General features: G+C 42.5%; 1 protein-coding gene across 3 annotated transcripts in view; it reads left to right on the top strand.

The window, feature by feature from the left end:
• The first annotated feature begins 327 nt into the window (after positions 1–327).
• The window catches only part of PSMD11 (proteasome 26S subunit, non-ATPase 11), a 39,023-nt gene continuing 11,649 nt past the window's right edge, over positions 328–27,701 (top strand). For 2 of the 3 annotated variants that reach the window (XM_058445456.1, XM_058445457.1), the window contains exons 1-6: positions 328–560; positions 2,902–3,003; positions 10,483–10,607; positions 20,318–20,389; positions 20,802–20,859; positions 25,617–25,811. In XM_058445456.1, coding sequence (XP_058301439.1) covers positions 470–560; positions 2,902–3,003; positions 10,483–10,607; positions 20,318–20,389; positions 20,802–20,859; positions 25,617–25,811 — 643 coding nt within the window. In that variant the 5' untranslated portion in view covers positions 328–469. The remainder of the gene's footprint in view (positions 561–2,901; positions 3,004–10,482; positions 10,608–20,317; positions 20,390–20,801; positions 20,860–25,616; positions 25,812–27,701) is intronic. The other variant, XM_032162947.2, reaches the window with a different exon arrangement.

A 27,701-nucleotide genomic window follows, 5' to 3' on the forward strand; every position in this document is an offset into this window, starting at 1 on the left:
AACGCATTCGAATGGTGCTATTCTTTGCCACATAGCGAGCACTTTATAAGGTCACTTATCGTCCTGAATGAATGGTTAAATCGTGGAAGCCGCAAAGAAAGCCACACAGCTTTGACTCAATACCTAGCCCGGTACTCAGGAACCCCTCTCAGGGGTGCGCGAGCGGGGCCGGAATCAAGAAGCCTCTTTTGGGGTGGGCGGGGACAGATCTTGAGCTCCCACTGCAGGGCACCGCCTCTTTTCCTCGCCGGCCGCCCGCTAGGAGGCGCTGGGGAGCTTGCAGCCCACCTGCGAGGCGGTCCCGCTCTCCCCACCCCTCAGCCCGCGCCCGGCGGAGAGACTACAACTCCCGGAGTGCTCTGGGAACGGAGCCGCGGGAGCTACAGGCGGAGGGACGCGAGGGCGGGCTTTCCGGGTGTGTGTTTCCGGCGTCGGCGGCCGCGGCCGGGGACGGTGTGAGAGCGGTAAGATGGCGGCGGCGGCGGTGGTGGAGTTCCAGAGAGCCCAGTCTCTACTCAGCACCGACCGGGAGGCCTCCATCGACATCCTCCACTCCATCGGTAAAGGTCGCCGCGCCGCCTCCCCGGCCCTGCCGGCCCAGCTCGGCTTATGTCGGTCGGCGGCAGCGGAGAGGGGCCGGGCTAGCCGGCTCTGGTGCTGCTGACTCACTGTGTGTGTGAGGGGGGCCGGGCCGGGGGCGCAGGCCGCTCGGAGCTCCCCAGAGCCCCCCAGGTCTCACTCTTGTGGGACGGCTTGAGGCAATCCCCGGGTCCCCTCGCCTGCTGCTGACTCACGGGGGGCTCAGCGTAGGGTGGGAGAGTGGGCCGAGCCGGGCCCCCACCCCTCCCTAGCCGTGTCCCCGGCTCTGGCCCGCAGGAGCTGGTCTGGGACCCGGAGCAGTGCCGGCCGGCGTGCTTGTCACGGACTGGTCCTAGAGTCTCTACTTGAAAGGCCTTGGCGAAACCAGCTCAGGACAGGCATTTCCCGCCGTTGTAATCAGCACAGCCTGCTCCGGGTGGGAGCGCGAGCGCTTGCTCTTCTCTGGGAGTTTCCTTCCACGGGACGCTGGGAGCTGCTACTCCTCAGCCCCACGGCAGAAAGCTCCACTAAGAGGAGGGTCTCTTTCAGAATGTGGGAAATTCAGGGGTGACACACACCTCAGATTGGCATTTGGTTTGGGGAGGTGGCCGAGACGCTCATCTGCCCTGTGTAGGGTGTAAGAGTGAGGCGTTGGAGCGGGACCGCCTGGCTAGAGGAGGTGACTAATCTTTCCAGACTCCCTGTAGGGGTTGGAAGTGAGTTAAGGGAGTTAGTTGTCAGCCGCGGAGTTCAGGGAATTCTTTGGAACGGGTCGGCTGCATGTTGCCGGAAAAATTAAAATTTCTTAACACTAATACGATGGTCTTACACTTGCACACAACAGGAAAACTGAAATGGGAACCCCAGCCGGTCGCTTCCGGCAGCTTTCTGTTGGGATTCAAGTGTGAACAGAAATTTATAATGACAGAGGAAGACTTTAATGTTCACTCATAAAGGATTCAATTAGGGCTTGGACCAGCTCTTCACTGCACATGTAATGGAATCTTTTTAGTGTAATTTGGGAAGATTTGAATTGGCTCAACAAGTAGTATGAGAATGCACCTGTATGTGGGACTTGCAAGATGTTGGCGTTTGACTTAGTGTGTTGAATTTTGGTATTCCAGACCTGCACAGAGAAAGGACATTGACAAGATCTTGATACTTTATCATTGGGGATACTAGAGAAGGAGAGGAAGTGGGCATCAAGATGTATCTTTGAATGATATTGGTAAAAGGTGTTTCATTTTAAAAGTTCTGATCTTAGGTCAGTTACTTCTACGAAACCAGAGTCATCTCAATCACCGTTACATGGGTATTTTATTTTGAGTACACACTATTATTTAGAACTAATGTGAGGAGCATGAATTTTAATTGTCGGTGCCTAGTACCTAATATTTTGTCTTTCATAAAGTAGAAATTACGTTAAATATTACAATTAGAGTATTTCCTGTTGGCCCACTATTCTAGGGGAGAGTTCCCTGAAAGCTTCACTGTTAGAGCAAGCTTGAGTCATGATGGTTGACGGCCTTACTTTTTCTGGACTCCATCATGGAGTATCAAAATCTTGGTTTTTGTCAAGTCATGATGCTTTGTAAGAGTAGTAGTAACTAGTGATAATCACTACAAACTTGGAGAGGCTATTCCATGTTTGAATGTTAAAATAGTTATTAACTGTTGAAAATAGGACAGATAGCACAAAGTTATTTTAACAGACCTCAATGCATTAAAAAGCAGCAGTCTCTCCTAAGTGTAGCTGTGCAGGATCTGGGGCTTTGATAGAGTTGTTTTTCTTGAATGGCTTTATAGACCTGCTTATCCCTAACACACCCATCAGCTGAGGCTTTGCACAGACCTAAAGTTTATTGAAAGGCTTTTGACTTATAGGCATCAGTAACTTGGTCAATTGATTTTAGTTTGTGGCATAAACGCACAGGCATGTTTAATATCTTCACATAAAATAGTGACTGGCACAGATCTTGGCACCATAAGTATGAAGGATTTGTTTTGTTTTAATTTTGCTTTAACCATGTTACCACAACAGAAACTTAGTGTATGTAAGTAAGCAAAATTCTGCTGGGTAGAATGAAAAGGCACATTTAAAATCAAAGAGAAGAATCCTTTTTTTGTGTGATTTACATGGAGTATATTCTACGTATATATGATCTTTTTTTTTTCTGGCTTAGAGTTATTTTTTTTTAAACTCTAGAATTTGTCTTTTGGTAAATATGTTTGAGTTTGTAATGGATCTTATGAGGGTGAAATTTCCCTCAGTCTTCATTTTTTGGTCAGAATTTTAAGAGGGTTTGCATTTTCCTCTCCCAGTGAAGCGTGACATTCAGGAAAACGATGAAGAGGCAGTGCAAGTCAAAGAGCAGAGCATCCTGGAACTGGGATCTCTCCTGGCAAAGACTGGACAAGCTGCAGGTAAGTGCTACACATGGATTGTACCTGAAATGCTCAGTGAAATTCCTGTCTTTTGTTGAAGAATCATGGGACTGATCCGCAAACTGAATTCAGCTTTATTTTCTTGGCAACTTGTTGAGCTTCAGTTTTTTAGCAGGCAATTAAGTGGACTTTAAACTCACTTCTTTCATGGTAGTTTAGTTTTGCAAATGAGAGACAATCTTATTTTTGTTGGGATATAGTGATTTCTGATTTGTTTCTGGTTTTTGAATTCTCACTGTATTCCCTTACATAGAGGCAGCAACAGTTTTCAATAATTTCACTGAGCAACTCTGATGTATTTAAGATAGATAACAACTTTAAGCGCCTGATTTAAAAATGACAAAGGATTTTGTATCCAGGTGACTCACTGTCATTTTTTTCTGATAGATTCAGAATGAGAATGATTAAGACATTAAATGGAGCCTTCCGAAGACTTTTCCATTCGTACCTGGGACTTTGTGCACATCATTGCTCAAACATTCCAGTTGTAATTGAACCATTGACTGATTAGATTTGACATAATATTCTGATGATGGGTGTGTCCTTGGAATGAGAAGGGAGTCCTTTTGATCAGGAAGGACCTTTTACCAGTAAAGTGGTAGTAGTATTTAGAGAGAAGTCTGTTTAAACTTAAATGGGTGATTTTTGTCAAGTTTAAAGTGAATTTAGAGCTCATCTGATTAGACTGGATTAAGATCTGGTAAGTGACCTCATGAATTATTTTCCCTAAAATTATGTTGGTTGTTCAAGAGAATGATGGGGGTTAGTTAGCACAACTTCTTGAACTTGAGAACTAAAGATTTTTTTCTTTTTTCTTTTCTTTTTTTTTTTTTTTTTTTTTGAGATGGGGTCTCGCTGTGTCACCCGGTCACCCGGGCTGGAGTGCAGTGGCGCGATCTTGGCTCACTGCAACCTCCGCCTCCTGGGTTCAAGCGATTCTCCTGCCTCAGCCTCTGGAATAGCTGGAATTACAGGCACGTGCCACCAAGCCTGGCTAATTTTTGTATTTTTAATAGAGATGGGGTTTCACCGTGTTGATCAGGCTGGTCTTGAACTCCTGACCTCATGATCCACCCACCTCGGCCTCCCAAAGTGCTGGGATTCCAGGCATGAGCCATTGTTCCCTGCCAGTGATTTTTTTCAATTAAAGGTAACTAACTTATTAATTATTAGGCTCAGTCTATAGAGCTGAATAAAGATGTATGAAATTGTGAGGATGTGTTTACATGGGACTTATATCTTACCTAAAACATCATTAAGTAGCTATAAAAAGAACCATCCATAATGGTTTTTGAGTGCTATGAACTCTTTTTTTTTTTTTTTAAATTTTTTTTTGTTTGTTTGTTTTTTTTTTTGAGACAGAGTTTTGCTCTTGTTACCCAGGCTGGAGTGCAAATGGTGCGATCTCGGCTCACTGCAACCTCTGCCTCCCAGGTTCAAGCGATTCTCTTACCTCAGCCTCCCGAGTAGCTGGGATTGCCAGCATGTGCCACTATGCCCGGCTAATTTTGTATTTTTTTTTTAGTAGAGGCAAGGTTTCACCATGTTGGTCAGGCTAGTCTTGAACTCCTGACCTCAGGTGATCTACCTGCCTCGGCCTCCCAAAATGATGGGATTACAGGTGTGAGCCACCGCACCTGGCCAAGTGGTTACTCTTTTAAACACATACATGGTTTAACTTAATTGAATCCTCGAAACAACTTGAAGTAGGTACTGTTACCATTTTACACATGAGGATACTGAGCACAGAAAAGTTAAATAACTTACCAAAGCTCATTCAACTAATAACTGGTAGACCTAGGATTTGAAGTCATGTAGTCTTACTTCAGAGCCCGTATAGCCACATGACATCATGGTTACTGCTTTCCTATAACTGTCTACTTAAATGAATTATCATTGGTGGGTGGTGTCTTTTTATCTTAGGCTGACTTCCCTCCTTTTTAACATACATAAGGATTCCACTTGTCTGTCAGTTAATTTGAGCTTGGGGGGTTCCAAAACAGTTTTGATAATTACTCCATGCAAAATATAATAAGGTAATTTTTCTGAATTATAAAGCCAACTGAAGTGATGTTAAAATTTTTTTTGTTGTTAGCCAGGCGTGGTGTCTCATGCCTGTAATCCCAGCACTTTGGTAGGCTGAGGTAGGAGGATCCCTTGAGCCCAGGAATTTGAGACCAGCTCTGGCAACATAGTGAGACCCCGTCTCTACAAAAAATAGAAAAATTAGCTGGGTGTGGTGTTATGTGCCTGTAGTCCCAGCTACTCTGGAGGCTGAGGTGGGAGGATTGCTTGAGCCAAGGAGGTTGAGGCTCTAGTGAGCTATGGTCACACTGCTATGCTTTAGCCTGGGTGACAGAGCAAGACCCTGTCTCAAAAAAAGATTTTTTTGTTGTTGAAATATCCAAATTTGTACTTTCCTCCAGTGGCATGAATTAAGAACAGTGTGTGGTATATAGTCAACACTTCAGTTAATTTTAATCCAAAAATGTTACTGTTTTGCTTGAAATTCCTATTTTATATGTATTCTCCCCTTATTTCTTGCCCTTCCTGCCTTGTGACCTGAGAAGTTTAGAAGTGTACTGCTAAACCGATTGGAATTTAATAGATGAATTATAAGAACTTTCAAAAACATTTCCATGTTATTTATTGTTTTCTAAGAAAGTTTGATGAGTATAAGTATACACAATGGGAACTCTAAGGAAGTGTTGAGGCCTACATATATTTAGCTGTCTTTGCTATTAATGATAGATAGGTTTGTATTGTTTGCTCCCTGAGAACAGAAAATATGTCTGTTCCATTAATGTTCAGTTTTGTTTTTTATGCATTTAATAAATGCATAGCATTGTGCTAAGTATTCTACTCAAAAATTTAAGATAGGATCCCTGGCCAACAAAAATCACTTGGGGATTAGCAAATAAAACAATGTCTGATGTGTAATTGTGATTGCAAGTAGTGTTAGTAGTGTTGAGCATCATCAGACATGATGCCTAGGCTCAGGATTTCATAGCCTAAAACTTTTAAAAGGAATCTGTTGAGTTCTGTGAGGTCCTGCCTCAGGCTCCCAAGTAGCTGGAACTACAGTCGCCCACCACCACCCCCGGTTAATTTTTGTATTTTTAGTAGAGGTGGAGTTTCATCATGTTGTCCAGGCTGATCTCAGGCTCCTGACCTCAAATGATCCACCTACCTCGGCCTTCCAAAGTGTTGTGATTATAGGCATGAGCCACTGTGCCCGGCCTTTTTTTTGAGACCGAGTCTCACTCTGTTGCCCAGGCTGGAGTGCAGTGGTGTGATCTTGGCTCACTGCAACTTCTGCCTCCTGGGTTCAAGCGATTCTCGTGCCTCAGCCTCCCCAAGTAGCTGGGACTACAGGCATGAGCCACCATGCTAGGCTAATTTTTTTTTTTTTTCTTTTAGTAGAGACGAGGTTTCACCATGTTGGCCAGGCTGGTCTTGGACTCCTGACCTCAGGTGATCCACCCGCCTCAGCCTCCCAAAGTGCTGGGATTCCGGGTGTGAGCCACCGTGCCCAGCCAAGTAATGTGAGGTTCTGACAAGGAAAATCTGGTCATATAATTGCAAATAATCCCAGTAAGAATAGGAGGAAGTCAGTATGATTTTATGGGACTTAAAAAAAAATTAACTTAGTATGTATGAAAATGGAAAGAAACAGGAAATACAAACAAGAATGAATATAAAACAGTAGTAGACTAAAACAGATGATGAACTGAGTCTGAAAAATGGCAGCTGGGCACAGTGGCTCACACCTGTAATCCCAGGACTTTGGGAAGCTGAGGTGGGAGGATTGCTTGAAGCCAGGAGTTATGTGGACCAGTTTGGACCACATAGCGAAGACCCTATCTCTGTTAAAAAATTTTTTTTTAAAAAGCAGCATGGGTAACATAAGGAGACCCCATATCTACAAAAAATTGACTGGGTGTGGTGGTGCGTTCCTGTGTCCCAGGTACTTGGGAAACAGAGGCAGGAGGATCACTTGAGCCTGGGAAGTCAAGGCTGCAGTGAGCCACGATTGTGCCATTGTACTACAGCCTGGGTGACTGAGTGAGGCTCTTTCTCAAAAAAAAAAAAAAAAAAAAAGAAATGCAGGGGGACAACTAAGAGATCATTTGCTTCTCTCTTGGGGTAAGAAGAATAACACTCAGTGCTTAGAGAAAATATTGTAATGCTAGCAGGTGTTAGAGAGAAAAGCAGACTGCTTAGCTCATGTTTCACTTCTGCCTTTTCTAGGAAGGAAAATGATTTTCAAACTGCAAAAGATAGAAATAACAGCAGAAAGAGATAATTAATCGTAGGTGAGAGAAGACAGAGCAGATAGTCTCTGTAAATAAGTTCAGGTCTCTAGGCTCTAACAGTTTCTTTTATTATCAAAAAAATAGTTCTAGCAGATATAACTATAGAGCCATATGTTATTCTGAGAAAAATCATGGAGAGGTATAAGGAAACTGAGGCAAATGTTATCCTGCCTTTCAAGAGGGTAATGCAAAGAATAGATGTATTCACTGTGTGCTGCACATTGAAATAAAGAAATTAAAAATAAAGAGTAGACACTATACATGGTCATCAGTGGTAGAGTTCTGGGACAGATTATTTGATAAGGAGATAGTAATCTCTTAAAAAACAGTGGATTTATTGCGAACAGATTATTCAGATTCACCTTAGTTCTCTCTGTTTGTTCTGTTTTGTTTTTTTGAGACAGAGTCTCACTTTGTCACCTAAGCTGGAGTGCAGCGGCACAATCTTGGCTCACTGCAGCCTCGACCTCCTGGGCTCAAGCAGTGCTCTTGCCTCAGCCCCCCAAGTAACTGGGACTATAGGCCTTCACCACCATGCCTGGCTAATTTTTGTAGAGAGGGGGTTTTGCCATGTTGTTGCCCAGGCTGGTCTTAAACTCCTGGGCTCAAGCAATCTGCCCGTCTTGGCCTTCCAAAGTGCTAGGATTATAGGTGTGAACCACTGCACCCAGCCTAGTTCTCTTTTTGGTTAGCTTTATCAGACCCATAGATTTTCAGGGGTCTGCATGCCACCTGTTTTTTTAAATAAAGTTTTATTGTAACAAAGCCACGCCCATTTGTTTCCGCATTGTGTGTGACTGGCTGAGTTCAGGATCTGCTACTAAGACCAAATAAACTGCAAAGCCAAAAAAATTTACTATCTGGCTCTTCACAGAAAAAGTTTGCCAGCTTCTGGATTAGAGGAATGATATAGACTACATATCTGATGTAAGCAGGGTAGTTGAACATTTGCCATAATATTAATATCACAGGTATAGGTTATGAATTTACAATGGGCTGAATAACTGTATCCAAAACATGTTAATAAATGGATCATTTGTCAACCTGAAGGGAAGTCTTCAGGCATTGTGTCATGAGGATCTGTACTTGTTTTTCTGGTCAGCATCTGGAATCATGGTTAAAGCCATTTCAGAAGGGATGCTTATTTTTGTAGATGACTCAGTACAGTTAGAAGACAGAATTAAAATTCACAGTTATTGCCAAAGTCAGGAAGATTAAATTCAGTTGTGATAAGGATTAAGTTATATACTTAAAGTATTTTTCAAAACAGAGGAAGTTGGGGGAATTACCTGTTTCGACAGTAGTCTATTAAAAAGGACTTTAATGGGCTCAGTCTGAACAAAGAGAGGTGTTAGAAAAAGCAAAACATGCTATCTTGTGTTACATATCATGGCCAGATCAAGAGAATTAAATTGCCTCCTGGTCTACTGTCAGACCCTACCTGGAGCAATTGTTTTCATTTCTGGGTACCACAAAATACCACAAGTAGTACCTTTACAAAGTAGAGTTTGTTCAGAGGAGAGCAACTAAGTTACCTAGAAACAAGGACTTTGGAGGAACAGTTGAAATAGCCAAAGATGTTAAGCTTGGATAAAGGTAAAATTAGGGAAATGTAAATGAGAATTATCTTTAAGTATTTAAAGCCATGTGAAAGAAGGTATAGATTTGTGTTTTGTGTTTCAAAAAGGAATAATTTGTTTTGGCCAACATTGGAATAGGCTGCTTTGTGAACATTTCTGTGACTAGAAATCATTCAGAATTGTTCAGGCACAGGAGGAAGTTCTGTGGGAGAAGGGACATTGCTTCAGACTACTTTTAAAAAGCTATCATTACATAATATAATTGAAATAAATTCAAAAGGATTTTGAGGGGGAGAATCACTGTAGACTGGAGTTACATGGAAAACTCAATAGGACTTCAGATGGACCTAAAAGGATATGTAAGATTTATATAGGCTGAGAAGATGGCAAGACATTTCAGATGGGATTATGGCATTAGTGCCTCTTGAAAGCAGGAGTATATACTGTAGTCTTGTTGTGCAGAGATGAATGAGGTGGCAGAATGGCAAAAAGTTTTAAACATTGGGAATCAAAGGTCATTACTGGGGAGTGAAGGAAAAAGATGAACTTTTCTACTCTATATCAAGTTCTTAAGTACCGAACACAGTCCCATGCATTCTCTGACTATTCAGGCAGATGAGGATTTCAGGGCCTTGAATTAGCATTCTCTGGAGGGTGAAGTTTGCTTGCCCTGAATTAGAGTTCTCAGGAGGGTGAGTCTGCAATTGGAGAATATTAAAGAGGCAGTGGCACTAAAGTAATTTTAACCTACATTCCAAAAATACGTCCTTAGTTGTTTAGTTGAAACATTCTGTAATTTTTACTATTTGACAAGCATATCTCTAGTTTATTGTTTCGAAAGATGTTTCTTTAGAGTTCATATACTGCCCTCTTCTATATAGTGGGAGAAAAGCTCTATGATGGATCCCTTTTTTGGTCATAGTTTAAGACTTAGGTTTTGAAGATTAATGAGGAATTTAAAAGAGATATAGCAGCACTTTAAGGGCAAAACACTCTTCTATGTCAAAAGTTTATGCAGAAGAGTGCCAGGGAAGTGATAATGCAGAAAGGCTAAACTGGGGAGCACTGCAGAAAGACAGGAAAAAGGAATCTGGAGTAGAAAATCTCTGTCTAAGGGGAACAGCTGAAGCAGACTTGGGAATTAGAAAAAAATTACTTCTATAACCTGATCATATTTATTGGTTGTGAGGAAGTAATTTTGTGAAGGTGGCAGGGGCACAGCGTATTTCATGTTCTAGAAAACTGCTTTTTGAGATTATGAATACTTGGCTGTTTATCTTTCATTAAGATGGATAAATGAAGCAGAGACATGAGCTTTTCCTGGAACTTCATAGTAATCCAGTGGCTGAGTAGGGAACAGAATGCAAATTTGGTATATGATATTAACTTGTTTTTGCTATTCTGCTATGTGCTAGGAATGCTTTAAACTCCTAGTAAGTTTCACTTAGACTGATTCTAGTGATGTAAGTACTGATTTTTATGACGTTGGGTCAGTTTCTTAAGTGGGTATTTTGTCTCAAATGTTGATGTTTACTTCTCTTTTTGAATTGCCTTTCATACAGAGCTTGGAGGACTCCTGAAGTATGTACGGCCCTTCTTGAATTCCATCAGCAAGGCTAAAGCAGCTCGCCTGGTTCGATCTCTTCTTGATCTGTTTCTTGATATGGAAGCAGCTACAGGGCAGGAGGTAAGTGATATTAATGACAGAAAGTAGACAATATGGAGAAAAGTTTGTTTCCATGAAAGAAATGCCTGCCTGCACTTTAGTACTAATGTGGAAGGGAAAGCTGGGAGGACAGCGCAGGACTTATCATGTCAGTTTCTCTTTGTTACAGGGCATTTGATACTTTGGGTCTGTTCCATGCTTTGCTTTGTAAGTGGAGATTGTCAGTGGTCCCTGGAATCCTCATTACATCAGGGTCACAAACTGATTCTTGTCTTTGAGGTATTGTATTGCCACACCTTTGTAATGTTTTCTGTGTCTGTGGTACCTTTCATCTTGTGTCACAAAGCTCCTTCTGAGCACTAATTAAGTCTTGTGGTATTCCTTCTTAGCATGTTTTGTACTGCATATATGCCTTTATTGAGGGGTGAGCATCCATCCGTTTGTGTCTCATTGTGCAGAAGTGACTCTGGTGTTCCTGTACGTGTCCCACAAGTTCAGACTAGACCCTGAGCTCTATTAAAGAGTGCTTCTCTGTCATCACTGAATCTTTTCCAACCTTCTCAAAGATAACTGTATTTACTGCAATTCAGGAAGAGACACATACCAAAATTAAACATCATTCTGTAAAAAGTGGCAGATTCAAGCAGGGTATATTGTCATTGCTTGAATCTGTTTGTAGGAAGAACATAGTTGTTGTTTTTCTTATGGATATATTGATCAGTACTCATTGAGTGCCTGCTACGTGTTAGGCACTGTTTTAGGTATTGGGGATACAGTTGTAAAAACACAGTCACTGTTGTCATGAGGATTATTTTTTAATGGGGAAGGCAGGCAATAAACAAATATAAAATGTCAGATAATGTAAGAGCAGAATTGCTAGTTGGTTATATGTCTGATTGTTTGCTGTAGCCTCTGTGGGCGTGAAAGGTATGAAAGGCCATAGTAGCATATTGAATAAATGGGAATTTCAGAAACCTAGGACACATGGATCCTACTTTAGAATCATACCTTTTGTAAAATCTGGCTTTAATGATTCTTTGAATCCTGATTTAAACACTATATACTAACTTTATTTGTAGAAAATTCATTTGTAGAGCAGTCTTCAGATTTATGTCTCTGGCAAAACTGTCTGATGATAGTATATAAAAAGATGGCTATTTTGAATTAAAGTGTCAGTTATTTTAATGAAAAAATTAAAAGTTATTTAGGGTATTAGTCTTATCTAACTTTTTTTAAAAATTATACTTTAAAAAACTCATGAGGCTGGGCACGGTGGCTCACGCCTGTAATCCCAGCACTTTGGGAGGCCGAGGCAGGCGGGTCATGAGGTCAGGAGATCGAGACCATCCTGGCTAACATGGCGAAACCCCGTTTCTACTAAAAATACAAAAAAATTAGTCAGGTGTGGTGGCGGGCGCCTGTAGTCCCAGCTACCTGGGGGATTGAGGCAGGAGAATGGCGTGAACCCAGGAGGCGGAGCTTGCAGTGAGCTGAGATTGTGCCACTGCACTCTAGCCTGTGCAACAGAGTGAGACTCTGTCTCAAAAAAAAAAAAAAAAAAAAACCTCATGAAAGTGGTACCCATCCTTTGTTTGAAATAGAGTACCTTAAAATAGACTGATTGGTAAATGTTAATTTGAAACTGACTGATAAATGTTACTTGGAAATTTTTGGGCAGAAAAGTTAATTATGGAAGCTGCTCCTTTTTGCACACTGAAGTTTCTGAAATTATCCGTCCCCATAACCTAGAGCTCACTCAGCAGATAGAACAGCATTTGTTTTTTTATCGGTGACGGAGTTTCACTCTTGTTGCCCAGGCTGGAGTGCAATGGCGCGATCTCGGCTCACTGCAACCTCCGCCTCCCAGGTTCAAGGGATTCTCCTGTCTCAGCCTTCTGAGTAGCTGGGACTACAAGCACGCATCACCATGCCTGGCTAATTTTTTTTTTTTTTTTTTTGAGACGGAGTCTCGCTCTGTCGCCCAGGCTGGAGTGCAGTGGCACGATCTCAGCTCACTGCAAGCTCTACCTCCTGGATTCATGCCATTCTCCTGCGTCAGCCTCCCCAGTAGCTGGGACTACAGGCACCCGCCACCATGCCTGGCTAATTTTTTGTAATTTTTTAGTAGAGACAGGGTTTCACAGTGTTAGTATGGTCTTGATCTCCTGACCTCGTGATCCGCCCACCTCGGCCTCCCAAAATGCTGAGATTACAGGTGTGAGCCACCGTGTCCAGCCCTCATTTTGTATTTTTAGTAGAGACGGGGGTTTCGCTATGTTGGTCAGGCTGGTCTTGAACTCCTGACCTTAGGTGATCCACCCTCCTCGGCTTCCCAAAGTGCTGGGATTACAGGCGTGAACCACTGCGCCTGACCTGCATTTGTTTAATGATCATTTCTCCTATTCCTTTGTGGAAATCCATTCAAGTCATATTTTAGTGCTCTGCTATAGTTTGCTAGTAGGATTTCCTGGGCTTTGTTATATGGCTCCCTGACTGGTTAGGCTCTCCCTTAACTGTGGTTATATGTTGTCATTGTTCATTGCACATTACATTTATATAAACTAAAGACCCTTCTTCCTTTCCTTAGGGTGAAAGGAAACACTTTTAGGCATTGTATCATTTTATCATCAGTGTCATTTTAGTTTTTAGTAAAGCCTGTTTTTGTTTTCGTTTTTTGAGACGAAGCCTTGCTCTGCTGCCCAGGCTGGAGTGCAGTGGCACAATCTTGGCTCACTGTAGCCTCAACCTCCTGGAGTCAAGTGATCCTCTTGCCTCAGCCTCCTGAGTAGCTGGAACTACAGGCATGCACCACCACACTCAGCTAATTTTTGTATTTTTGTAGAGATGAGGTTTTGCCATGTTGCCCAGGCTGGTCTTGAACTCCTAGGCTCAAATGATCTGCCTGCCTTGCCCTTCCAAGTCCTGGGATTACAGGCGTGCAGCACTACGCCTGGCTAAGGCTGATTTTTTTGATGGTTAGCAGCTTTGCTTTTATCATGAACCAGAGTCTTATTCCACTAAGTAGGACTTCTTTTGGTAATTTTTGTGGATTATAGATTATTTGCTTGTTTTGGAGCAAATTGTGAATCATCCAGACTGTCTCACCTGCACCTCAAACTCAATATGGGCAACCTCAACATCCAGCCATTTGTTAAATTTTGTCAATTCAGCTTTCTTCATTGTCTTTTTCTCCACCTCTTTTGTATTTGTTTTCTCTCTTTTTTTTTTTTTTTTTCCAAGATGGAGTCTTGCTCTGTCACCCAGGCTGGAGTGCAGTGTTGCAATCTTGACTCACTGTAACCTCCGCCTCCTGGGTTCAAACAATTCTCCTAGCCTCCTGAGTAGCTGGGATTACAGGTGCCTGCCACCGCACCTGGCTAATTTTTGTATTTTTAGTAGAGACGGAGTTTCACCATGTTGGCTAGGCTGGTCTCGAACTCCTGACCTTGTGATCCACCGGCCTCGGCCTCCGAAAGTACTGGGATTATAGGCGTGAGCTACTGCGCCCAGCCGTGTTCACTCTTTACAACTACCATCTAGTTTGGTTCTTAATTATTTTTTACTTGGACTACTGCAAAAGCCTCATTCCCTCATTGTCAGAGATACCTTACCAAATAGCCCTCTGATAATTTTATTCCTCTCCGTCTTCTCCCACAACTCAAACCTTCAGTGGCTTTCCATTGCCTGCAGAATTAGATAATTAATGGTTTTCTATAATACAACCTACTGCAACCTACTGCAGTAGTCTAATCTCCCAGGACTCTACTAAGCATATCAAACATGTCAGCCATGTTGGATCCCTGGCTGTTTGCTGAACAAGCCTGTATGACCCTCATGCTGTACCTTTCTCTTTCATAGTCTTATCTCAAGTTCTACCTCCTCTGGACTCTTTCCTTCCTGACTTTAATGTGGTTTTAACTCTTTCAGTGACTCACATTATATTTTGTACATGCTCTATTTCTGAGTATTCTGCCTTGTGTGACAGTTGCTTTACACTTGCCTTACCTCCTTTACTGTAATACAATCTCACTCAGGTGAAGCACTATGTGCCTTGCAGTACCACAGAGCCTTCCTCATTCCCAGTATAGTTCAGATTCCTTAGCCATGGCTACCTCTGACCACATCCACTATACTAGTCTCCTTTTACTTTCTTTACAGCTGTAATTACTGGCCTTATTGCCTTATGCTTCAAACTGTCTGGGGTTGGGACATTTATATACATATGGATTGCTGTCAGCTTGATCTTTTTTTTTTTTTTGGGAGACGGAGTCTCGCTCTGTCGCCCAGGCTGGAGTGCAGTGGCGCAATCTCGGCTCACTGCAAGCTCCACCCCCCGGGTTCACGCCATTCTCCTGCCTCAGCCTCTCCGAGTAGCTGGGACTACAGGCGCCCGCCACCACGCCCGGCTAATTTTTTGTATTTTTAGTAGAGACGGGGTTTCAGCGTGGTCTCGATCTCCTGACCTCGTGATCCGCCCGCCTCGGCCTCCCAAAGTGCTGGGATTACAAGCGTGAGCCACCGCGCCTGGCCGCTTGATCTTAATAGGGTTTTTTTTCCTTTACACTGTTTCAAGTCTTTGCTCACATCTTACCTCCTCAGAGACTTTCCTTGATCACCCTTTGTTTCCTTTTTAAAAATATTTATTTTTTACAAAATTAGCCAGGTGTGGTGGTGCATGCCTGTAATCCCAGGTACTCAGGTGGCTGAGGCACAAGAATCGCTTGAATCCAGGAGGTAGAGGTTCCAGTGAGCCGAAATCGTGCCACTGCACTCCAACCTGGGCAAGAGTAAGAAGAGTGAGAAAATATATATATATATATATATATATTATATATATATATATTTTACTTGTATACTCTTAATGGTACTTTGGCTTGAAGAAGCTGCATACCTATTTGTTGAAGGAATGTATGGACTGTGCCTGTGCCTTCCCTATGGTAGATGTGCGGTGGTATGCTCACAGCTCACTGCAGCCTCAACTTCCTGGGCTCAGGTGATTCTCCCACCTCAGCCTCCCAAATAACTGGGACTACAGGTACACACCATGACGCCTGGCTAATTTTTTTTGTTTGTTTGTATTTTTAGTAGAGACGGGATTTTGCTATGTTGCTCAGGCTGGTCTCAAACTTCTGGGTTCAAGTGATCCTCTGGACTCGGCCTCCCAAAGTGCTGGGATTACAGATGTGAGACACCATGCCCAGGCAGGAAATACTTTGTTGAATTAAGATCTGAGTTTATTGAATTGAAATGTAAGCATGGGGTGTTGTTATTACATTCGTTTAGGTAACTCAAGGTCTCTGACTTGGGGAAATAGGATATAATTTTTATTCTTAGTTCTTTTTTCTTTTTGAGATAGAGTCTAGCTCTGTCTTCCAGGCTGGAGTGTGGTGGTGTGATCTTGGCTCACTGCAACTTCTGCCTCCTGGGTTCAAGTGATTCTCCTGCCTTAGCCTCCTGAGTAGCTGGGATTACAGGTGCACGCCACCACACCTAGCTCATTTTTATATTTTTAGTAGAGATGGGCCTTTGCCATGTTGGCCAGGGTGGTCTTGAACTTCTGACCTCAGGTGATCTGCCTGTGTTGGCCTCCCAAAGTGCCAGGATTATAGGTGTGAGCCACCACACCCGGCCTTGTTCTTAGTTCTTTTAAAATTTTTTGATTGGATGTTGGGAAAGAATAGACAAACAAGTCATAGGTGGATGGCTATCATGGTAGTATTGAGGCCTGAGGCAAAATGGGAAGTTTTATTTATTTTATTTATTTGAAATGGGGGTCTTGGTCTGTGGCCCACATTGGGGTGCGATTGTAGTTCACTGTAACCTTGAACACCTGGGCTCAAGCAGTCCTCTTGCCTCAGCCTCCCAAGTTGCTGGGACTGCAGATGTATACCACTACACCTGGTTAATTAAAACAATTTTTTGTAGAGATAGGGTCTTGCTATGTTGCCCAGGCTGGTCTCAAACTCCTGGCCTCAAGTGATCTGCTTGCCTCAGCCTGCCAAAGTGCCTGGATTATGGATGTGAGTCACCGTGCCTGGTTTAAATAAGACGTTTTCGAATACTGTTAAGACAGCTAGAGTTTTGTGTTAAGGAGTTTGGTACTGAGAGTATGAGGGAGGGGATTTCCCTTGGTTTTTTATATTTGAGGACTAACTATAAGACAGATATATCTGGCTGGGCGCGGTGGCTCACGCCTGTGGTCCCAGCACTTTGGGAGGCCGAGTGGGTGGATTGTGAGGTCAGGAGATCGAGACTATCTTGGCTAACACGGTGAAACCTCGTCTCTACTAAAAATACAAAAAATTAGCTGGGCGTGGTGGCGGGCGCCTGTAGTCCCAGCTACTGGGGAGGCTGAGGCAGGAGAATGGCGTGAACCTGGGAGGCGGAGCTTGCAGTGAGCAGAGATCGTGCCACTGCACTCCAGCCTGGGTGAGACACTGTCTTAAAAAAAAAAGACATATATCTATAGAACCATCTTCAGCTTGCTATTCCCAAAGTTGGTATGATTCAGGTTATGATCTGTTCATTTAAATGCAAGGTTTGGAGCCTAGAAAGTGAGGGCATGTGAGTCTGGGAGTGAGAGAGTGAGGATGGGTTGGTTGGCAAGGGCTGGGGAGTGGAAAAGTAAGGTGAAGAGGAGGGAAGGAAGACTGAACCAGACTCTTGCCAAATCGTGAACTCAACTTTCCTTCCAGGGATCTCTGGGGAGTAGCCTATGGGCAACTTTTCTGGTATAGTCTACCCAACTGAAACACAATAGCACTTTCTCTTTTTTTTTTTTTTTTTTTTTGAGACGAAGTCGTGCACCGTCGCCCGGGCTGGAGTGCAATGGCATGATCTCGGCTCACTGCAACTTCTGCCTCCCAGGTTCCGGTGATTCTCCTGCCTCAGCCTCCTGAGTAGCTGGGATTACAGTTGCACACCAGCACACCCAGCTAATTTTTTGTATTTTTAGTAGAGATGGGGTTTCACTATGTTGGCCAGATTGGTCTCGAACCCCTGACCTCGTGATCCTCCCGCTTTGGCCTCCCAAAGTGCTGGGATTACAGGCATGAGCCACCGTGCCCGACCCACAATAGCACGTTTTAGGAAACCTCTGTACTAAAAATACAAAAGCTAGCTGAGCATGGTGGCAGGCGCCTGCAATCCCAGCTACTCAGGAGGCTGAGGCAGGAGAAGTGCTTGAACCCAGGAGGTGGAGGTTGCAGTGACCTGAGATTGCTCCATTGCACTCCAACCTGGGCATCAAGAGCGAGACTCCGTCTCAAAAAAAAAAAAAGAAAGAAAAGAAAAAAAGAAAAAAGATATCCAGTTCGTGTAAGAAAAAAAATCCTTGCTGTAGGAGAAACATCTGTGATGACCTTAACTTAAGGCTGGGTTAAGATAGAGTGCTGGAGTTAGGCACAAGTTCTGGTGCCAGCAGCAGATGTATGTGATAGTCCAGATATTAACCGATTAGTAGTCCTTAGGTGAATTCCTCTTATACAATTGTGATATAGCTTGCTTTTATTTTAGTTTTTCGTTCTGTCTTATTTTTAGAGAATTTTTATGCGGTCAGTTGAGTTTAGAGTTGGAGATTAGGTAGCCACCAGGGGGCTCCATTGAGGAGTTACAAAGGTTTTGCTGGTTCTCTTACTGGCAAATCCTCTAATGTTACCCGTCAGTTCACCTTAGGTGAATCACTTAGTATCTGGACTATCAGGGAAATGGAGGCAGGTGAATTGCAGGAGTATAATTCATTGTTTCTTAATTAGAGATATACTTTAAGTGACCAAGCTCTATTCTAGACTAATGAATCAACAGCCCAGGCATTCTTTTTTTTGGTAGAAGAGTGTGGTAAATGATTTATTGAAATATAACTTACAGAGGAATATTTCTAAGTCCCAGGTATTCATTTTTGTGTCCTTTGGAAAAACTCCCTGGGTAAAACGGGGTGGGGGGGCATTTCTTACCCTTTCAAGTCACATAGAACCAAACACTTATATTTCCTTTGCTAAGACTATTCAGAGAAATATTTTCAGTTCCATTTATATTAGAAATCTTACTTTGAATTTAGCTTTTCAGAATATAACTCAAAACTCTGCAATTGTGATAAAGCTTGCTTTTATTTTAGTTTTTGGTTCTGTCTTATTTTTAGAGAATTTTTATGAGGTCAGTTGAGTTTAGAGTTGGAGATTAGGTAGCCACTAGGGGGCTCCAGTGAGGAGTTGTAAAGGTTTTGTTGGTTCTCTTCCTGGTGAATCCTCTGAATACTGTGTAATGTTATCTGTTAATTTATTTACAGAGCTGGAATTTAGGATCTAAAAGTAGAAGATCCTGTCAATTTGGATTATGTCCCTGTAGTTTTTCCTTCTTATAGCATTTCTTTTCTTTTTTTTTTTTTTTTGAGACGGAGTTTCACTCTTGTTGCCCCAGGCTGGAGTGCAATGGTGCAATCTCAGCTCACTGCAACCTCCACCTCCCAGGTTCAAGGGATTCTCCTACCTCAGCCTCCCGAGTAGCTGGGATTACAAGCATGAGCCACCATGCCTGGCTAATTTTTTCTATTTTTAGTAGAGATAGGATTTCTCCATGTTGGTCAGGCTGGTCTTGAACTCCCGACCACAGGTGATCCACCTGCCTTGGCCTCCCAAATTGCTGGGATTACAGGCATGAGCCACTGCGCCTGGCCAGCATTTCTTAGGAGAACTTTGGATTTATATAAAAACCTGTTGTATTAGCAATTAGTTCTCTGGAGAGCTCAGTTTCTCATTTCATTTCTTTTGCTCTTATGCCCTAGTTAGCAATCTTAATATAAAACTTGCAGTAACCAAAGTGATAGAAGATCTGCAGTACTTAATATTTACTTTGTCAAAGCTAGCATGTCAGGGATACCTGATGGTGTGCTAGACTGTCTAGCATTGAGTGCTGCTTTAAGTCAGTTACTTTGCACCTTACCTCACTACTTAGGTGGCAGATAGGAGTAGGGGTTCAGAGTGCCTTTAAATAAAGCTTAAAAGCGCTTTTACTTGTTAGGCTAATTCTAATTTCTTTTTTTTTTTATTAAAAAATTTTTTTTAAGACTAGTCAAAGTGCAGTAGTGAGAAGCAGGGAAAGAATAGATTGGGAGCTCAATCTGTAACTGACTGTGAACAATCGAGATTACTCACTACCTTCAGACCAGCTTTTATCCCCTTTAATACAAGCTAAGTTACTGTACCTGTTTGCTTTAAGAGTGATGATGAATTGATTAGTTGCACTGCTTAGAATCTGAAAGGGAAAAGGCCAGTTGGACCTTTTGAGTCTTAAAAGCAACTGCTAGGAATGAGGCATTAGTGCTTAGGATGAGAATTTCTCCCCTTTATTGCCTGTGTATTATACATTACCATTACTATTTCTAACCAGGGAGAAATCTGTGCTTTAAAAATTCCTAATCTGTCATAGAAACCTACATTCCAGGGCTATACATGTTGTTTGGAAGTTCTTGGTCTCTCCACGGTAGGTAGGAGTCTTGAAGATAGAGCTCTTTTCCTAAAAAACATAATCTAAGCACAAAGATATTTTATGTGTAAAAAGCCAAGTTGATGCTCCATTTTGATATAACTATTACACATTGAGATACTGTGGATCAGACACTAAATAGAGCAACATGGATAATATGTAAGGAGGGAATTTAAGCTGTTCTCCAAAGCATGGTTTGTGGGAAGAATTTGAGGGCATACTGTTGCATGTACTGTCTCTCCTTATTGCAGGTCGAGCTGTGTTTAGAGTGCATCGAATGGGCCAAGTCAGAGAAAAGAACTTTCTTACGCCAAGCTTTGGAGGTAGGTTTTACATTTACATTAGTACACATTTCAGGTCTCTAAGCATGAGACAGAGGGTGAATGTAAGCAGTACCATCCTTATCAAAAGTATCTTCAGCAACTTTGTAATTACCTAGATACCGAAAAATTATTCATAGTAGCCCCACTTATGAGAATTGCTCTGATTGAAGTTTTGAGACAGATTTGCTACTTGGCTCAGAGTAATAAGCAACAACATGGTAAAGTTAACAGTCATTTGCTGGCTATAATAGGAGACAATACATTGGCTAGATCATCTCTTATGCTGAATTTGATGCTATCATCAGAAATTGCATATTTAACAGTAACAGTTCTGTGACTGTCAATCTTTGATTTATTTCTGTGGCTTTTTTTTTTTTTCCCCCCTTCAGTCAATGCCTTTTCTCTTTCCTAGGCAAGACTGGTGTCTTTGTACTTTGATACCAAGAGGTACCAGGAAGCATTGCATTTGGGTAAGTAAGCTGGTAATAAGTCATCTCAGCTAGCTAAATGAATGTATTCTAAACCACCTGGCTACTCTTACTAATTACCTGTTAATAATTTATATTCTACCCACTTCTAAGAAGGATTTAAGGTAGCTTATAGTTCTGCATTTGTCATGGGAAAATGTCATTTGAAAGTTTAAAAAACTAGCTAGAGTTAATCTGTCAAATTTAGAGGACAAATGGGTAGCTCTAAGTTTACTTGAATTTAGAGCAGTAAAATCAATTCCATTTTAATAACTGAAATTTAAAAAAATGTGTATCTATATTTTGCATATAGTACTCTGTTAAATTTCAGATTTTGGTTTTTAAATGCAAATGTTTGGCTTGCTGTCCTATTTACTATATCTGCTTGCATACTTAAAATCTATTTTAAAAATCAAGAAATTAATTGGGTACAAATATATTTGGAAGCTGGCGTGGCTAACTGAAGCCTTTTTCCTGTGTGGCCTTTAAACACCTTGAAATCTTCCCTGCTTTTTTTTTTTTTTTTTTTAATCTATCTATCTATCTATCTATCTATCTATCTATCTATCTATCTATCTATCTATCATCTATTATTATTATTATTATTATTTTTTTTTTTGAGACAGAGTCTCACTCTGTTGCCCAGGCTGGAGTGCAGCAGCGTGACCTCAGCTCGCTGCAACCTCTGCCTCTCAGGTTCAAGCGATTCTCCTGCTTTAGCCTCCTGAGTAGCTGGGACTACAGGCATGTGCCTGGCTAATTTTTGTATTTTTAGTAGAGATGGGGTTTTGCTATGTTGGCCATGCTGGTCTCAAACTACTGACCTCAAGTGATCTGCCTGCCTTGGCCTCCCAAAGTGCTAGGATTACAGGCATGAGCCACCGTGTCCGGCCACTGCTTGCTTTTTATGAGTGGGTAGATCTGGACTATTTTTTCCGAACAAAAGAACATGGCTCTTATGATCTAGTAGGTTGAAGAGTTTCCAATATTCAATTTGTGGACTGCAAAAGTGGCAATTTCATGTGGTTCAAATAGTAGCATTTAAAAAATAACTTTAATAAGATACGGTTCACTTACCATAAAATTCACTTTTAAAGTATATAATTCAGTGGTTTTTAGTATATTCACTAAGTTGTACAACCATCACCACTACTTAATTTCAGAACGTTTTCGGCTGGGCGTGGTGGCTCGTGCCTGTAATCCTAGCACTTTGGGAGGCCAAGGCAGGCCGATTGCCTGAGCTCAGGAGTTCGAGACCAGCCTGGGCAACATGGTGAAACCCTGTCTCTACTAAAAATACAAAAAATTTGCAGGACGTGGTGGTGTGCACCTGTAATCCTAGCTACTTGTGAGGCTGAGGCAGAAGAATCATTTGAACCCGGGAGGCGGAGGTTGCAGTGAGCCAAGATTATGCCACTGTACTCCAGCCTGGGCAACAGAGTGAGACTCTGTCTCCAAAAAAAGAAAAAAATATCAGAACTTTTTTTTCTTCTTTGAGATGGAGTCTCGCTCTGTCATCCAGGCTGGAGTGCAGTGGTGCGATATTGGCTCACTGCAACCTCCGCCTCCTGTGTTCAAGCGATTCTCCTGCCTTAGCCTCCCAAATAGCAGAGATTACAGGCACCTGTCACCATGCCTGGCTAATTTTTGTATCTTTTAGTAGAGATGGGGTTTCACCATGTTGGTCAGGCTGGTCTCGAACTCCTGACCTCAAATGATCTGCCTGCCTTGGCCTCCCAAAGTACTGGGATTATAGGTGTGAGCCACTGTGCCTGGTCTCAGAACATTTTTATCACCCCAGAAAGAAACTTCCTATCCATTAGCAGCCCTGGGCAATTACTAAGCTATTTGTCTCTTTGTAGATTTGTCTGGGTATTTCTTAAAAATGAAATGATACAATATTTGTTTCTTTGTGATTGTCTTCTTTCACGTAGCATTATGTTTTCGGGGTTTATGTGGTAGCATGTGTCAGTACTTCATTTTTATTGCTGAATAATAGTCCATTGTAAGGATATATCACATGTGTTTATCCATTCATCAGTTGATGGACACTTGTGTTGTTTCCACATTTTAGCTCTTAAGAATACTGCTATGAACAGGTTTTATGTGGACATGTTCTTCTGGGTATATACCTAGAAGTGGAATTACTGTGTCATATGGTAACTGATTAGCTGTTTAAGGAGCTGCTAAGTAAGCTGTTTTCCAAAGTGGCTGCACCATTTTACGTTCTCTTTAATGTTGTATGAGGGTTCCAGTTTTTCCATATCCTTACGAACACTTATTTTTTAATTTTAGCCATCCTAAATAGTATTTCATTATGTTTTTGTTTTGCATCTCCCTAATGACTGATGATACTGAGCATATTTTCTTTTTTTTTTTTTGAGACGGAGTCTCGCTGTGTCGCCCAGGCTGGAGTGCAGTGGCGCGATCTCGGCCCACTGCAAGCTCCGCCTCCTGGGTTCACGCCATTCTCCTGTCTCAGCCTCTCCGAGTAGCTGGGACTACAGGCGCCCGCCACCACGCCCGGCTAATTTTTTGTATTTTTTTAGTAGAGACAGAGTTTCACCGTGGTCTCGATCTCCTGACCTCGTGATCCGCCCACCTCGGCCTCCCAAAGTGCTGGGATTACAAGCGTGAGCCACCGCGCCTGGCCAATACTGAGCATATTTTCATGTGCTTTTTGCTCCTTTGTATGTCTTGTTTTTTTTTTGTTTTTTTTGAGACAGTCTTTCTTTGTCACCCAGGCTGGAGTGCAGTGGCGTGATCTTGGCTCACTGCAACCTCCACCTCCTGGGTTCACGCGATTCTCCTGCCTCAGCCTCCCAAGTACCTGGGATTATGGGCACGCACCACCATGCCTGGCTAATTTTTGTATTCTTAGTAGAGACGGGTTTTCACCATGTTGGCCAGCCTGGTCTCGAACTCTTGACCTAGTGATCTGCCCGCCGTGGCCTCCCAAAGTTCTAGGATTACAGGCATGAGCCACCACCCCCGGCCTTTTTTTTTTTTTTTTTCTTGAGACAATCTTGCTCTGTCTCCCAGGCTGGAGTGCGGTGGCACGATCTCGGCTCACTGCAACCTCCACCTCCCGGGTTCAAGTGATTCTCCTGCCTCAGCCTCCCGAGTAGCTGAGATTATAGGCGTGCACCACCATGTCCAGCTAATTTTTATATTTTTAGTAGAGACGGGTTTCACCATGTAGCCAGGCTGGTGTCGAACTCCTAACCTCAGGTGATACGCCCGCCTTGGCCTCCCAAAGTGCTGGGATTACAGGCTTGAGCCACTGCGCCCTGCATCCTTTATATGTATGTCTTCGGATAAATATTCCAGATCCTTTGCTTATTTTTTAATTGGTTTATTTGTGTTTTTATTTTTTAGAAACAGGGTCTCACTCTGTCACCCAGCCTGGATGGAGTACAGTGGTGCAATCATAGCTCACTGCAGCCTGGAAATCCTGGGCTCCAGCAATCCTCCTGCCTCAGTCTCCTGAGTAGCTAGGACTATAGGCGTGTGCCCACACCCAGCTCTTGTTTTTATTTTTTATTCTGAAGTTCTTTTCTTTTTTTTTAAGTTTATTTTAATGTCGGGGTACATGTGCAGGTTTGTTACATAGGTAAACTTGTGTCATGCAGTTTGTTGTTCAGATTTTTTGGTGCCCAGGTGTTAAGCCTAGTACCCATTAGTTATTTTTCTTGATCCTCTTCCTCCTCCCACCCTCCGATAGGCCTTAGTGTGTGGTGTTCCCCTCTGTGTTCAGGTATTTTCATCATTTAGCTCCCACTTACAAGTGAGAACATGCGGTATTTGGTTTTCTCTTCCTATTTTAGTTTGCTAAGGATAATAGCCTCCAGCTCCATTCATGTTCCTGCAGAGGACGTGATCTCGTTCTTTTTTATGGCTGCATAGTATTCTATGGTGTATATGTACCACATTTTCTTTATTCAGTCTGCCGTTGATGGGCATTTAGGTTTATTTTTTATTCTGTATACAAGTCCTTTACCAGATACGTGATTTGCAATTTTTTTTCCTTTGTTCTGTGGTCGTTTTTTTCCTCTGATGATGTCCTTTGAAGTACATTTTAATTTTGATGAAGTTCTGTTACCTGTTTTTTGTTGTTGCTTATGCTTTTGGTGTTACATCTAATAAACCATTGCCAAATCCAAAGCCACAGGATTTATTTCTGTTTTCTTCTAGAAGTTTTATAGATTTCACTCTTAAATTTAGGTCTTTGATCCATTTTGAGTCAATTTATGTATACGGTGTAAGTCTGTTTGAATTTGATATTCTAGTTTGAGATGGGGGAGTCAGGGAAGAAGGTGTATTTGGAGAACATTGGTATATCCAGAACTCTTTACTTCCTTCATCAACCTAGTGCCCCAGTGTTTCTTATATAGCCTTGTGATTGCTAGACAAGAAGAGAGCGAGATTGTGTCTTTCTGAACTGGATAACTAGATTTAGCATTTTATAGGTAGAGATTCCCACTGTATTTAAATCTTAGGAGTAAGCTCATAGGACTCTTGGCTCTAATATTGTCCTTAGGAAGCAGAAAACTTAAAAAGAGATGTGTTTTTTTCTTGGAAGATAGCACATTAGTGGAAAATTTAATTATTGGATGGTGTCTAGAGGTAACCTTTTTTGAGTTCAGGAATTTTTTTTTTTTTTTTTTTAAATCCTGAGTGTTATGAGGGTGGGAGAGTGAGCTGTTATTAGGTATTAAGCTGATGGCTAGTAAAGGAGAATATGTCTTTTCCTTTTTCAGGTTCTCAGCTGCTGCGGGAGTTGAAAAAGATGGACGACAAAGCTCTTTTGGTGGAAGTACAGCTTTTAGAAAGCAAAACATACCATGCCCTGAGCAACCTGCCGAAAGCCCGAGCTGCCTTAACCTCTGCTCGAACCACAGCAAATGCCATCTACTGCCCCCCTAAATTGCAGGCCACCTTGGACATGCAGTCGGGTAACAGACGTAGCTATTCCTGGGATGTGTTTTCTTAAAGCTCATCTTATTTCTTTTTTTTTTTTTTTTTTTTTTTGAGACGGAGTCTCGCTCTGTCGCCCAGGCTGGAGTGCAGTGGCGCAATCTCGGCTCACTGCAAGCTCCGCCTCCCGGGTTCACGCCATTCTCCTGCCTCAGCCTCTCTGAGTAGCTGGGACTACAGGCGCCCGCCACCACGCCCGGCTAATTTTTTTTTTTGTATTTTTAGTAGAGACGGGGTTTCACCGTGGTCTCGATCTCCTAACCTCGTGATCCGCCCGCCTCGGCCTCCCAAAGTGCTGGGATTACAAGCGTGAGCCACCACGCCCGGCTGAAGCTCATCTTATTTCATAGGTGGAAGGAATGGGGGTTGGGGCTGGAGAATAAAATTGGCTGATTTGGCTCTAGCTTCTTCAGAGAACCAGTTAGAAAGCTACCTTTCTAACTAGCTGCTCCCCTCCTGTTAACTGCCTAAAATGTATTAAGAACATACCTATCTGTGCTTGACCAGGCAGTCTGACTATTAGAACCAAACTTAAGAGAGGTCGCACGTAGAAGACTCCTTTAACTCTTAGCCACTTACTCAGAATGGTAGCATTTTCCTTTGGGACTGGCCTACCCCAAGTCTGTTGACTCTTGGAGATCTTTATAAAGTTGACTTTTCCAAAGGGCCTCAAATCAGGATTGAGGAATGATAACCCAATTTCAGCTGAGTGTGGTATGTAGTTTTCCAATGGAGTGTGTGAATGTGAGGCTAGGAAGCTGTGGATTGGCAGGTGGAATACTTTCTTTTGTATTCAGTTTTTTTTACTGGAGGCGTCATTATTGAAGGAATGTTGGAATTGGAGGCAGAAGACTAGTTTAAGTGCTTGTGTTACCTCTCATCTGTAAAAGATAATGCCTACTTGACTTGTCTGTAAGGGATGTAGTGATCTAGGATCAGGCTTTTCTAGGTTGACATTTTGTTCTGCTGCTTTCTAGTATGTGACTTTGGGCAAGTTACTTAATTTATGTTTAGCTCATCTGTAAAATGGTAATAAATTAGCACATGATAGAGCCTCATTAATGTTTGTGTTGAATGAGTGACAGTCTAGTTTTTTGTTTTGTTTTTACCTTTTTTTTTTTTTGAGACAGGGTCTCGCCCTGTTGCCCAGGTTGGAGCACAGTGGTGCAATCACAGCTCACCACAGCCTCAACTTCCCAGGCTCAAGTGATCCTCCCATCTCAGTCACCTGAGTAGCTGGGACTACAGGAGTGTGACACCACACCAAGCTAACTTTTTGTAGAGATAGGGTTTTGCCATGTTGCCTAGACTGGTCTTAAACTCCTGGGCTCAAGCAATTTTCCCACCTTGGCCTCTCAAAGTGCTGGGATTATAGGCATGAGCCTTTGTTTCTGTTTTTTTTTTTTTTTTTTTTTTTTTTTTTTTGAGATGGGGTCTTGTTCAGCCACCCAGGCTGGAGTGCAGTGGTGCACTCTTGGCTCACTGCATCCACTGTCTCCTGGGTTCAAGTGATTCTCCTGTCTCAGCCTCCCGAGTAGCTGGGATTACAGGCACCTGCCATCATGCCCAGCTAAGTTTTGTATTTTAGTAGAGATGGGGTTTCACCATGTTGGCCAGGCTGGCCGCCCACCTCTGCCTCCCAAAGTGCTAGGATTATAGGCGTGAGCCATTGTGCCTGGCCTGTTTTGTTTTTAACACTAAACCTCATGTGCCAGCCATGATACTCAGAGTGCTGATATGGCCCCTATTAACTAATGTGTTTGGCAAAACAGTATACCAGTTCTTGGGCCTTATTTTATTTATTTGTTTTTTAACCATACATATTTTTGGGTCTGGCCTATTCTCTCTCTTTACTGGGAGATGTGGAA

Source organism: Hylobates moloch, unplaced genomic scaffold, assembly GCF_009828535.3.
Source record: "Hylobates moloch isolate HMO894 unplaced genomic scaffold, HMol_V3 SCAFFOLD_10, whole genome shotgun sequence".
NCBI classification, from domain to species: domain Eukaryota; kingdom Metazoa; phylum Chordata; class Mammalia; order Primates; family Hylobatidae; genus Hylobates; species Hylobates moloch.